Raw genomic sequence first — 13,116 nt, 5'->3', positions numbered from 1 at the left:
CAAAAACAATGAAGACTTTTGTAAAATTATGTAATCTTTCAACACTCATCCTCACTGTCAGATATGAGTCGCCTAACTCGTCTTCTTTTAATTGGCAAAATGTCTTCATCACTTAGTTCATCTTCACATTAGTTTTCGGTTGTAGCTTTTTTTTCTAACTCCACCACAACCTCTCGCATCGCTGCGCACCGTTGAACAATCAGTTTGAATGAAATGAAGTTCTAATTCTTTAGCCAAATTTAGCCCTTTTTCACATCTTGTAAATCGAGATTTGGCACCCATTCGTTTTCCTTATTTTTGTTTACCAATGCATTTGAGGTGGATGCATCAATTAATTCCATCAGTTCTTCCTTATCTAAAGTTTCTTCCCCGAGTACTAGTTCTCTTACATCTTGATGGTTTACTGCAAATTCTTCATCGCTTAAACGAGAAGCAATGTTTACTATTTCTGTAACTGGGAGTGAAATTGTAGAATCATCTTGTATTGCTTGAAGCATTTGAGGTAAAAGAGGTTTTCAACACGAATTAAACGTTGATGGTTTAATTTCCGCGCAAGCCGAGGTCACGGTTCTAATACAATCTAAAATAGAAAATTCCATCCACACTTGAGTAAGGGTTGTATTTTCACTGTTTTCTAATCTGTCAAAAATGGTTTGGAAAAGTTGGCGTGTGTAGTACATTTTTGCGTCGAAAATAAAACTTATATTAAAATCTTTTAAAATATCTAGTTACTAGAGTCATTCATAGGCTGCACGGAAGGAACTTATGGGTTGCTGTTGAACGGAAACCGCGCTGTAAGTGTACCGCCTTATAGAAGGGTTGACTGTATACAGAAATACCTTGCATAGTGCTTATAATCGGTTTCGTAGTAACAAATAGTATATATATTATTGCCATTATACATTGGTTTTCTTTTCTTATAATCAATATATGAATAAAAGTTATCAATAGTTTATAAAACTTCACTTTGTTTCTTTGGGAAAGGTAATTTTTTATAAATATTTACATTTTTTAGAAAAGAAGGTATACATTACAGTGTTGGAAGGTTCGTTTACAAGAAATTCTTTGAATATCAACTAGATACATTAAATAAAAACATGAAATGGATAATCTACAGTGTCAGCAGTTATTACTATCAGTAGAGTCCTTGAAATATGTGTTACGATAATCTCTATGCACTTTCCATAGTCAAAACCAAGCACAATTACGCAACAAAAAATATATGTCATCAAATTATTGTGATAAACAGAAAAAAAAACTTAATTTCTTTAATATGTAAAATACACGATTTGTACTATTTCCTTCTTCAAAATATATATGCAGTTTCTATCAAAACCAAAAATAAGTTGTATTTATTTATAATAAAAAAAAACAACGATAGACGAAAATAAGTTTTAACAATATAATAACTACACAATTGGTGATTAAGAAATTCACTGTTGTTGTTATAAGGAAAGTAATAGTTTTTTTAATATATATATATATAATTGTAAAAAAATGTTTTTTTGGTGTGAAATATTAATATAAACCATTAAAAATGAAATCGCTTGAGTTAAACTTAAGTAAATCATTTATTAACCACGAATAGATTAATTATGAAAAAGCATGTTATATGTTATGAAAAGTTATAAAATAGCAAGATAATATTGATAAATAAAAACATTAATGATATTATATAATATTGTAGATTATAAATATATAAAATGTATTATTAATTCGAATTATATCATCGAATATACATCTATATTTATAAAATATTCATAGAAGAACTAAGGCACAAGAACAATGTTTAAATTAAAATATTATTTAAAAATAATTTCATGTCTCAATAATTGGAATACTTATGTAAAAACAAAAATATTATTCTCAGATTTGCTTCCATTTAATAAGCAATAAATTAAGTGAAGGTCAATTTTCCAATGCAAAATATAATAATTATTAATATAAAAAATACTTATATTAATTAATTTAAACAATGAACATTGTTATTATTTGTTATGTAGTAAATCTTGGTTTTATTCAATAATATATTATACTTACTAATATAACAATATTGTTTTGAAATTAATTATTTAATATATTTAATAATGAATTAAAACTTAAATTGATGTAAATGTTAGTATTTTTTACAATTATTATTTAGAATGAAATATTTATAGACTGAGAGTGCAAAGTTCTATATAAAAGTAAAAAAGAAATAATATTAATGCTGAATTATTTCAATGTGTTCAAACGCTATGTATATATTATGGATGTACGTTTATGTGACCAGATTTAATGGACTAATTGTCCATTAAATAATGCTTTCAGAGTTAATAGGGGGTCGTTTATCATGGCAAAAAGCAATTACTATAAATGGTTATATAAAGTACCTTCGTCTTCTTCATCATTGTACGGGATGTGTTTGGGTGATTTCCCCGGCTGCACGCCGCGTTGGCTCATTATACGCTCGACACTAGGTGAATATACCAATAACCAGGTGTGTAATCTCGTGCATCCAGATACAAAGTAATGCTTATTCTATACTACTCAAGGAGGAATTTGGTTTCGCGATTCTGTTTACATTATGTTTTTTATCACATGATTATGCGCCGTTTGTTTCGTCCGATGTACAATACACATTCGTTGTATAACCGATTGCCTGTTACACGGATCCGTCAAGGACGGTCGGAACTCTTGCGTCGCGGGTTCGAACCTACGTATATCGTATTCCGAAACAAAACAAAACTACAAGAAAATACTAATAATCGCGCTCGAAATGCACACGACGAATTTGATCACTGTTTTGAAATGAGACGCAACGATAATCCAATTCACTGTCATCGATAAAAGTCAACGACTCCTGTCAGCTATACACTGCATGTATTGATCGCACTTTTACTATTTATTTGTCTGATCCTTTGAGAATTCCGCTCAATCCGACGAAGGCAAACTCGGAATTTATGTTGTACGGTTATTTCCACTCGATTTGCAAGTCCGTGACTCATCTATTAATTGCAATGCCATTATTAAATATTACGAAATTCATAGATGATTTTGAAGTACCATATATCCATTATATGAATGCCAATATTGTGCAATTCTCAATAAACTATAAAATACTGTTATATTATTGAAATTAAAGTAGAATAGAAACTAAAATAAGAAACTAAAGAATAAAAGCTGCTATTTTAAAAAGTTTTTAATACTACTAAACTGTTGTGTCCAACCATTATTATTATAATTGTTATTGTTAATATAGTGTATTAACGAACTACAGATATCCAGAATTAACTTTGTAAGTAGAATAAGTATTTAGAATTAGTTTTAGTCAATCTTTTAAAGTATCTAGATTGTCTTGGAAAGGACCCCAAGAGTACCAATTATTATAATAAACTTGTTTAAAACCAATTGAACTATTTAATTCCTACAAATGAGACTCCACAACGACAACACCAGACAATATTCCACTGTGTCCAGAATTCCATCCTTGGGACACGACAAAACATTATAATATCTATATTATATGAATTACAATGTTATTACAATTTTTCATAAAATCTACATTTATGTTTCATTTACTTTTAAAGTATCTAAAATACAAACCGAGAGTAAAACCAAAACCTTGATTTTTTTATTTTGTATAGTTAGTAATTAAATAATTAGGTTAGGTTATAATTAGGTAAAATAATTAACCTTGTCAAATGTAAAAAAACATTATGTCAATAAAAAAAAGGAGACGAAATTAGGACCGTAACGATAAAAAATATACTAGCTTTCATGGTAAAGGTTAGATTAGACTATTTCAGTTTTTATATATTGGGTTTAGATATTTAATTTATGTTATTGTAGTTTGGTTAGGCTTAGTTATTTCACATAAGTTTTTTTTTACTATTTATTGGTCTGATCTTTTGAGAATTCCGCTCAATTCAAAGAAGACAAACTCAGAATTTATGTTGTATGGGTATTTCCACTCGATTTGCAAGTCCATGACTACTAATTGCAATACAATTATTAAATATTGCAAATTTCATAAATCATTTTGAAGTACCATGAATGCCAATTTGGCACTAATAAAATCCACATATACATTTACAATACTGTCAATATTTAAATTAAACTAGAATAAGAACTAAAGTTCAAGAATCTAAAGAAATAAAGCTGCTATTTTAAAAAGTTTTTAATACTACTAAACTTTACAATGTTTGTATTATATCAATTACAATATTATAGAAGTTTCCATAAAATCTACATTTATATTTAATTTAATTTTAAAGCATTTATAAATTACAAACCAAAACCTTGATTTCTTCATTTTGTATATTTAGAAATTAAATAATTAGATTAAGTTATAATTAGGTAAAATAATTAACCTTAAATGTAAAAATTCATTATATCGAAAAAAAAAGAGACGGAAATAAAACAATAAAAAATATACTAGCTTTCATGGTAAAGGTTAGGTTAGATCAGGGATTCCCAAACTCTAAGACACGTATATTGAAGAAACCCTACTATTAACATAAAGTTCAATAGACCAGTGTTTTGAGTTGGAGCGATGCGGAAAAATTCTGATATATTAAGGGCGCACACTGAAAAAGTTTGGGAAACGCTGAGTTAGACTATTCGATTTTCCGGGTTTGGAAATTTCAGTTATGTTATTTAAGTTTGATTAGGTTTAGTTATTTCACATAGGTGAGATCAACTTATTTTAGTTATATTAGGTCAATTTATTTCAAATGGGTTAGGTTTGGTCATTTCAATTAGGTTGGGTTTGTTTATTTCAGTTAGATTTAGATAATCATAACATCCTTAACCTGTAGGTGGACATCGATAAATTTTATTTTAAAGGGAGGCCCCGCGCTTGTATGGCCCCGCGGAACATCAAAATGTATATATTTTAAAATATCAACAGCACAAGGTTTATAAATATGAAAAAAGAAGAACTAAAAAACATTGCTGCATTTAGAAATTGCTCTGACAGATTCTAAAATTAATGATACATCTATTGATATTGTAAAGGAAGCAGATTTACATGGTTAATCGAAGAAATGGAAGCTCTAAAATCTATTCCTTCATCAAAATATTTTCAACGACCATTTAAAATGTTTGAATTTTTATCTGAAAAGGACAGAGCTACAACATTTTCAAACTTATTTATTGCCCTTCGAATGTATTTAATAATTCCAGAGAGCGTTGCTTCTGGAGAAAGGTCATTTTCTAGATTAAAACTTATAAAAAAAACTATTTAAGATCGACAATAACTCAAGATAGATTAAACAGTTTAGCAATTATGTCGATTGAGAGTCAAGAAGTAAGCCAGTTGGATATTGATACTATTTTAGAAGATTTTTCAGAACAAAAACTTTTCTTAAATTATAAAAAAAAATATGATTACGTAAAATGATATGATTACGTAATTAAATATTATAAAACAGAAAAGACCTATCAACAAACGTTTTTAATAGTTCAAGCTTTTTATTTTATTATTAAGATTATATAAATATTTTTTAATTACTTTTATTTGATAATGTGTAACAATATATATTATTTAAATAATTAAATAAAGAATTATTTACTTTGCTATATAAAAACAATTAATGTATGTTTTGTGTAAATTATATTCAATAAATTTAACTGATGACATAGCTATAAGCTATGTTATTCACAGTGTTATTACTGTTATCATGGCATTATTAGGGTTGTCATGGGCCATAAACACTAGTTTATTAAAAGGGGCTTCATTTCGCTTCGTTTACTTATTTTAACAACAAAATATATATTCTGGAATTCGAATTTCAATATTTATTTTGTGGGCACGAAAAATTATCGTAGCCCCTAAAATTTCTCGTGAGCTCTGTTTTAATAATGAAAAATATTTTTCAACAGAATAAATTAATTCTTCTAGCATACGAATAATTCAAGCAATTGCATAATATAATTATTGTAAAAATCTTGCATATAAATAAATATATCTGAAAATTTAAAATTAACTTAAATTTAAACTTAATTAAAAAGAAGAATTATTTATTGCTAAATTCTATAAATATATATTAATAAAAAAATGTTTACTAAAATACGAACAAACAAAGTATATCTTCTGTCATATTTTGTACAAGATAAAACAAATACAATTACAAAATATGGAAAATATATTGCAAAGTTTTCACGAATATTCAATAATTTCTGCACTAGTATCTCCAAGAAATACTGGACAAAATAAACGTATATTACGATATAATATGCTATTTTTATCCTTCAGTCACTATTTAAAACGAAAAATGCCTAACGTCGGTGATTTTAAATAGAAGATTAACCTAGATTGACAGACAAAACGCGATTCACTAGAAAAGCTGCATTGAATATATAATATACGTGTCAGCTTATAATTAACTAAATAAAAGTACCAAATACTGAAAATATCACTGGGGTGGAAAATTTGAAACGACTGGATTTGCAACATACACAAAACCTTAAAGAAATAAAATACTGAAAAACAACAATCAATGGTCACTAGCCCTTTATATGTATGTATATAATAAATTATGTTTATTATTATTTCAATCACATAATTGCAATTAATTAAACAAAATATAATCAACCTATGTAATTTTACTAATAATAATTATTTGTAAAATATTATTATAAATTACATATAATTACTATTGTTTATTATAATATAAGATAAAATTCATGGATATTTATTACTAAATTATTTATTATTTGGTAATTGTCTATTTAGAATCTATTTAGAATGGATTATTTTTTACAACAACAAAAAACCATGAATCATCTTCAAAATATTTATGTTTTATTAGTAGATAATTTTTAGAAATATTTCAAGAATATGAAAATTATACAATTATTTTCCCTTTACTGTATTTATTTAAATAGTTGTGGTTTAATAAAAAACAAATGGGTTCTTTAAATGCTTTTTTTTAATAATCAATAATCGGGTAAGAGATATGACCGCTCGTGATTTTATTTATTGCCAATATAAATTATAAAGTTTCGTAATATGTTTAAGTTTCGAAAACATAAGATGTTAATTGGTAATTATTATTGGATTGAAGGCATAATGATAAAGGAAAACACGATAATGCGTGTTACATTTACGATGTTCGCTGTAGGAGAGGCAACAAACTAAAAGTTCCGTTCACTTGAAAGTAATTATATTGAATTGACTAACAAGATTAAACGATCCAAAACCTTCTTTAAATTGCCGTACATCATACAAAGACAAGACCTTCCTTGTATATAATTTAGAGCTCATATCGTTTACTGTATAAAAAAACATTTAAAATATCAACAAAAATATTGTTATGTTTGTATGAATTCTCCAAAAGCCTTCTCCAGAAAATCTTGTTTACTCTGAACCGGCTGTTATATTTAGCTGTGTTTATGTTCCGCAATCTGAAGTGGCCTCAAAAGAGGAAGCGATTAAAGCACGCTTCTTTCACTTAGCAGTAATAACAAAATGCTAATAACTTGTGAAGAATGTACAATTGTTCTTGACCTACCTGCATGAGATTCGCTCAGATCCTTGTCGGCGTCACCGTCGTCCGAGTAGAAGCTCATCGGATACTTCTGCTTCCCGATTCCGTTGAAGTATTTATCGGCCATCGCTGTTTTCCTTGTAGCACCTCCGACGAAATGTCCTACCAAAGTCCAGCAGCTACTTCTACGGATGTTCCAAACACCATAGACGTGTTCGCCACAAACACCGTGCGTGGAATGGAACGATGCGAGGTTGAATTTCCGGTTTCGCAGTAGCCGTTCACCACCTCCAGAAGTCCAAACCCGAAAACGAACTGCATATGCGAATGATGGATACGAATGCGAACCATTCGTTTCCAATTCACTACTCCTTCTCCAGACTGCACTCGCTCGCACGTAGTGCCCAAGTGCTTTATGGGAGTGAGTGTGTTTGAGGCGCGGCATCAAACTGTGGAAAATATTGATTTTGGCACTCGCTTTTCTCGCACGAATATTCCAGCTGCTGCTGAAACTTTACCATTGATTTACTACCCATGCATTGCGCAACGAATGGTGTGGTTTCAATTAAAACATCTAATCGTAATTATTGGTAAATCGCATTTATTTCATTAACATTAAGAAGGATACAGGTGTAAAAGCGTCTACGCGTTACTGAAGTCGAAATCACTGCCGTTCGAAGCTTTCGTCTCTTGCTTGCTGCTCTCCGAATCCGTTTCTAGCAGATCGATCACATTGACCCTCTTCTTCTCGTCTAAATCTGCGCCCTTCGCAACATCGCTCACATTCTGAATGTCACTTGACTCTGGACCTTCCGCGAATTCCTCCTGATCACCTCCATTCTCATATCCATATTCTTGTTGCACCGGCTGACCGTTCTCATCATATTGCATCGTCTCATCGTACTGGACGCGTTGACCATTTTCGTCATAATAAATGGGTTGACCATTCTCATCGTAATAAGCACTCTCATCGTAAACCATGGGTTGGCCGTTCTCGTCGTATTGTACCTGACTAGGATCATAATTACCAAAATTGTTATCGTACTGATATTGGTTTCCAGATTCATCATAAGCTTGACCGTTTTCGTCATACAAAACATCAGGCTGGACTAAATCAGAGTGCATATGATCTGCAGCCTCATTTAACAATTCTTTCGTATCTTCAGAAATAACCTTTCCATCTTGATCTTCAATTTCTCCATATTCTATTTGATTGACATTATTCTGATATTGCTCTCCAGATGCATCATAAGCTTGACCGTTTTCATCAGACTGAAGTAAATCAGTTTGCTCAATCGGCACTACTTGATCTTTAGCAACTTCTTCCATTAAGACTTCTTTAACATCTTTAGATACAACCATTTCATTTTGATCTTCAATTGCTTCAATCTCTTCTTTAGCTTCAATATTTAAATCTTCAGATACAACATTTCCATCTACAATTGCTTCAATCTCTTCTTTAGCCTCAACCAAATCAATTTTTGCACTATTATGATTTGCAATTTTTTGTACTATTGTACCTTCACCATCACCAATAATATCATTAATTTCTCTTTGATTCTCTTCAGTGTCCAATTCATTCTTGTTATCTATAATCACACTATCTAAGATTATTTGTGCTTTCATAATATTTTCTTCATTCCTCAATTCTTGTGTTTCAATCTTATCAATATATCCAACCAACTCTTCAATAACATCATCATTAATTCCGGAAGCAATGTTTTCTTGTACATTTTCTTCAATTCCCTGCATAACATCAGATCCATTCATTTGTTCTTCGTTTTTATTTGTAGAATCTTTAAAATCTTCCAAATGCTTTTCTTCGCTAATTATTTGAGTAGGTGGAAGCTCATTTTTGGAAATTTCATAAACAACTTTAGTTACTGTCTTATCTTCATTCAATGTTTGCACATCTTGTTCAATTGCTTCAACTACTTCAATATTCTCCTGCAACTTTTTATTTTCTTCGAGTTCAGTTTCATTATTTTCAACATTGAGATTAATTATTTCAGAAATACCAATATTTAACTTATCGCTCTGATTGAAAACAGAATTTGAATCATTTTGATAATATTCTTTTTCAACTTTTTCATCGGTTTTTGATAAATCACAAATTGGATTTTCTATTTGTATGTCATTTGATTTTTCCTTTAAGTTTTCCGCTTCGAGTGTAGGTGGAATTTTAGGCAACTCATTTTGCTTCTCGAGATTTTCAATATGTTTACTCAAAACTGTAGTGTTATCATTTTCCATAGGAAGATTTTTGAGGTCGGAACATACGTCTAATAAATCATCGAATCGATTATTATTCATTGCTTTTGTAGTATTATAATTTTGTAGTTTATTTAATTTCTGAAACCCTAATTTATCCCGATTGTTACTTGTTTCTGGTATGAAGTCTTTCGTTGATTTTCTGGATTGTATAGACTGCATAATTTGATCAGCAATTTGAGAAGATTGGATTTGCTTCTGCATTTCCAAATATTTCTTCAAAATATCCTCCTTGTAATCATCTTTAGTTTGAACTTTCGGTTTGCCGCCTTCGACGCCTTTAGAAATCCTTTCTAGGATCGCTCGATACTGCGTCCTAAGTAATTGAATCCTGCGTGTCTTGGCTTCCAAAATCGCAGCACGACTTTCGATGCGCTCCATCAAACGTAGAATCCTGTCATTCCTCTCCTGTCGTCTACTGTTCTCTTCCAAGAAATGTTTGTATTGAGAACGCAATCGCCTATAATACATTTGCTCCCTAAACGCAAATACTAATATAATTCATTATAAGCAATTAATAGTAATAACTTACTCGTCCCTAGTAACTTGAACCATTTCGTTGAACTTCATCTCTAATTTCAGACGTTCCTCTTCGCTGAAATATTACATTTTTAAATACATTCCAATTAAGTTTCAAGAATATATCGAGTTACCTGCTTCGAAGCTTCTCTTGCAGCTCTATGAACTTCTGGTAATACTCTTCAGCTCCTTGACGAAATGTCATGTTGTACTTCAACCTGAGTAACAAATGCAAGCTAAGCACCCTCTAGTAAAATAAAAACGATTAATTGTTTCCAGGCAATGCGAATAATAGAAAGATTCCAATCATGTTTGGCGCAATGCAATTCACAATCACGCGTTCCCAACGAGTGCCACTATATTTGTATCAATTGAAGCACATGTATGGCAACCGGAGCACCCCCACCTGCCCGTGCACAGACCATTTGCACCTGGGTTGAACCGTGTACGCTGAAGACAAAATGCAATCCGAACGAAACTCCTATTGCGACGGGTTTTACTGCACTAACATTTCTACACACTATTTAGTTGACATGATATTGAAATTCGCAACAATATATTTAGTAGCAAGGACACACGCGATCTTTCGTACCAGTTCACGTTCTGGTAATCGTATAAAATGATCATTGTTGCCCTTTAAAACGCACACAAAACACAACAAAAAAGAAGAAAATAAATACATTATAAATTATATAGTTTACATGCAAAATTCGCCACTAAAAAACATATACATGATACAAAAACTAAAAATGATTTGCATGACACTATATTATTTAATTTATTTTTTATTATGTCAACCAGTTTAAGATATGAAATGCTTTAATACTGACAAAATATAATTAATACTATTAGTGAAAAGTCACATTTAGCCATTTTTGTTTAACATTTTAAATATGATTTGCTTATTATTGTAAATATTGAAATAATGTAATTGGTTTTGTTCATTATAAAGTTAATCACCACTTCAACGATTAATTGTTTCCAAGCTTTGGGAATAATGAAAAGATCGTTATCATTATTAGCGTGATGCAATTGCCTGCAATTCACATTCACAAGTATTTGCAACACGAACCAATATATCTGTCAAAATCAAATCAACATTTATTTTCACTTTTTTATTAAAAAAATGTAATTAATTTCTAATTTAATTTTGTTACTGTCGGGATTTTGATATTGTCTATATTTTGATACTGTCATGATTTTTAATCGGGATTTTAACACTGTCGGCATCATGGTTGTCGGGATTTTGATCTGAAAAGAATACAACAGGACAGGCTATAATAATAAAGAGGCTCGGGATAGTCCAGCAGAAAGCCATAGAGCGAGGAGATTCCAGCAGAGAACCGTCTGTGAATATTATGTGACTAGGAAACTCAAGTCGGTAGTTGTGTGAAGAAGTCTTCAAATGTCGAGTTCTGACTGCTTTCTAAATCAACAGTTACTTTTACGAAGCGGGCAAAAAAGCAAAAAACCATCAATAGTTTTCGCGTAATTCTAAAAATCACGTAAGTCGAGGAAAACACAAAATTTCGCTGTGGTATATTAGAAATGGTTTGATTTTGCAATCTCCAGTAGCATTTGTACCAAGTAAAAGTTTTAGCCTATCTCTAGAGACCTTAAATCCCGGCAAATGTTTTTCGTATTGGACAGTGTCATGATAAACTAAAACAGCGATAAAACAAAACACGACATAAAAAGATGATTGTTTAGTCAATGATCGTCGGAAAAAAATATTAAAGTTCAAGCAAAATAGAAATAAACAAATAACAAAGATTAAATATAACATTAATTATAAATTTATGTTTTTAAATGTGTTATCTATATAATTTAATTTTTTTGTCATGTTCTTTTTGATCGCTGTTCTGATTTCTTTGGTCACCATGTATGAACGATCTGGCTTTTTTTTTCAATATAGGCCATCACACTACATGTAGTTTCCGCCTGGAAACTAAACTAAAATCGCGTAAGTTGAGGATTGACAGTATTATTGTTTGTCAAATTCGAACCTGTCGCCGTATCAAATTCTATTCCACACATATATGTATATTACTTTTTTTTCTTCCTCCTGCTTCTTCGCTCTAGTATTTTACTTACATTGCACATTAAATATACTGCTGTACATACAGTTAGGGGAAACCCTACCACAAATATTCGTATTTCTCTATTGCTTGTAATATCTAATTCTATAAAACTATATTCATACATGTGCCAATATGAAGATTCTGTTATTGTATTTCTATAAATTATGAAAACAATAATGTTTCATATATTTTTTTATGTAAAGAATCAATTTTACTGATGTAATAATGAATCTTATGTCTGGACTTTGTAAAAAAAAAACACTTTTACTATTAATAATCACTTATCATAAAGTAACAATGATTTTATTTATTAAAAATATATTAATACATTATTATGATTTTTTAAATTTTAAATGATATGTTCTATGTAGAAATCGGAATCTCGTGTTGGAATAAAATCTTCTACAACTTTGTTACTAGTCACCACGTTAACAGCGAGGATTATTTTGTAGGGTGTTAAATAATTAAGATCTTTTTTTAAATGCAGGATACGCAGTAAATGCACCATTGATTACACTCTAATTCGCCTGCAGTAATTGGTACGTATCTCCGAACCTATAAAACTACATATTTAAAATATTTAAAGTTGATCACTTACCACATAGTATTTTCTTTCTAGTGTTAAAGCTATCAAGTGTTGATATCTAACTATAAGCCTTAGCTCTTTCGCATTCGATTTGAACAGAACCGTCGTATAGATTCCCCTATTTCGTCATTTTACTTATCTTCTAATTTTTTTCGGTTTACGGCGCATTTAATTCATCAGAACTTTT

General features: G+C 30.2%; 2 protein-coding genes across 6 annotated transcripts in view; both read right to left on the bottom strand.

Moving 5' to 3' along the window:
* Positions 1–7,932, bottom strand: part of LOC108569514 (AMP deaminase 2) — a 27,178-nt gene extending 19,246 nt beyond the window's left edge. For 4 of the 5 annotated variants that reach the window (XM_017931090.1, XM_017931092.1, XM_017931091.1 and 1 more), the window contains exon 1: positions 7,497–7,932. In XM_017931090.1, coding sequence (XP_017786579.1) covers positions 7,497–7,917 — 421 coding nt within the window. In that variant the 5' untranslated portion in view covers positions 7,918–7,932. Of the gene's footprint in view, positions 1–2,372; positions 2,631–7,496 lie in introns of those variants that run through there. The other variant, XM_017931096.1, reaches the window with a different exon arrangement.
* On the bottom strand, positions 7,909–13,116 carry LOC108569515 (protein MLP2-like). The gene is made up of 5 exons (XM_017931097.1): positions 12,942–13,116; positions 10,397–10,480; positions 10,276–10,338; positions 7,991–10,221; positions 7,909–7,921 (listed from the first exon to the last, which is right to left on the bottom strand). Exons 1-4 carry the CDS (start codon positions 12,944–12,946, stop codon positions 8,115–8,117), a joined length of 2,259 nt encoding a protein of 752 aa, XP_017786586.1. The 5' UTR covers positions 12,947–13,116; the 3' UTR covers positions 7,909–7,921; positions 7,991–8,114.

This window comes from Nicrophorus vespilloides, unplaced genomic scaffold (assembly GCF_001412225.1).
Source record: "Nicrophorus vespilloides isolate i.1.1-1 unplaced genomic scaffold, Nicve_v1.0, whole genome shotgun sequence".
NCBI lineage: Eukaryota > Metazoa > Arthropoda > Insecta > Coleoptera > Silphidae > Nicrophorus > Nicrophorus vespilloides.
This window is presented reverse-complemented; position numbering and strand designations above follow the sequence as displayed.

Excerpts from the sequence above, each read along its gene's own strand:
- LOC108569515 (XM_017931097.1), bottom strand. Across the intron at positions 10,339-10,396 it reads CAAGAGAAGCTTCGAAGCAG|CGAAGAGGAACGTCTGAAAT; the intron begins GTAACTCGATAT and ends GTAATATTTCAG. Across the intron at positions 10,222-10,275 it reads GTTCAAGTTACTAGGGACGA|GGAGCAAATGTATTATAGGC; the intron begins GTAAGTTATTAC and ends ATTTGCGTTTAG.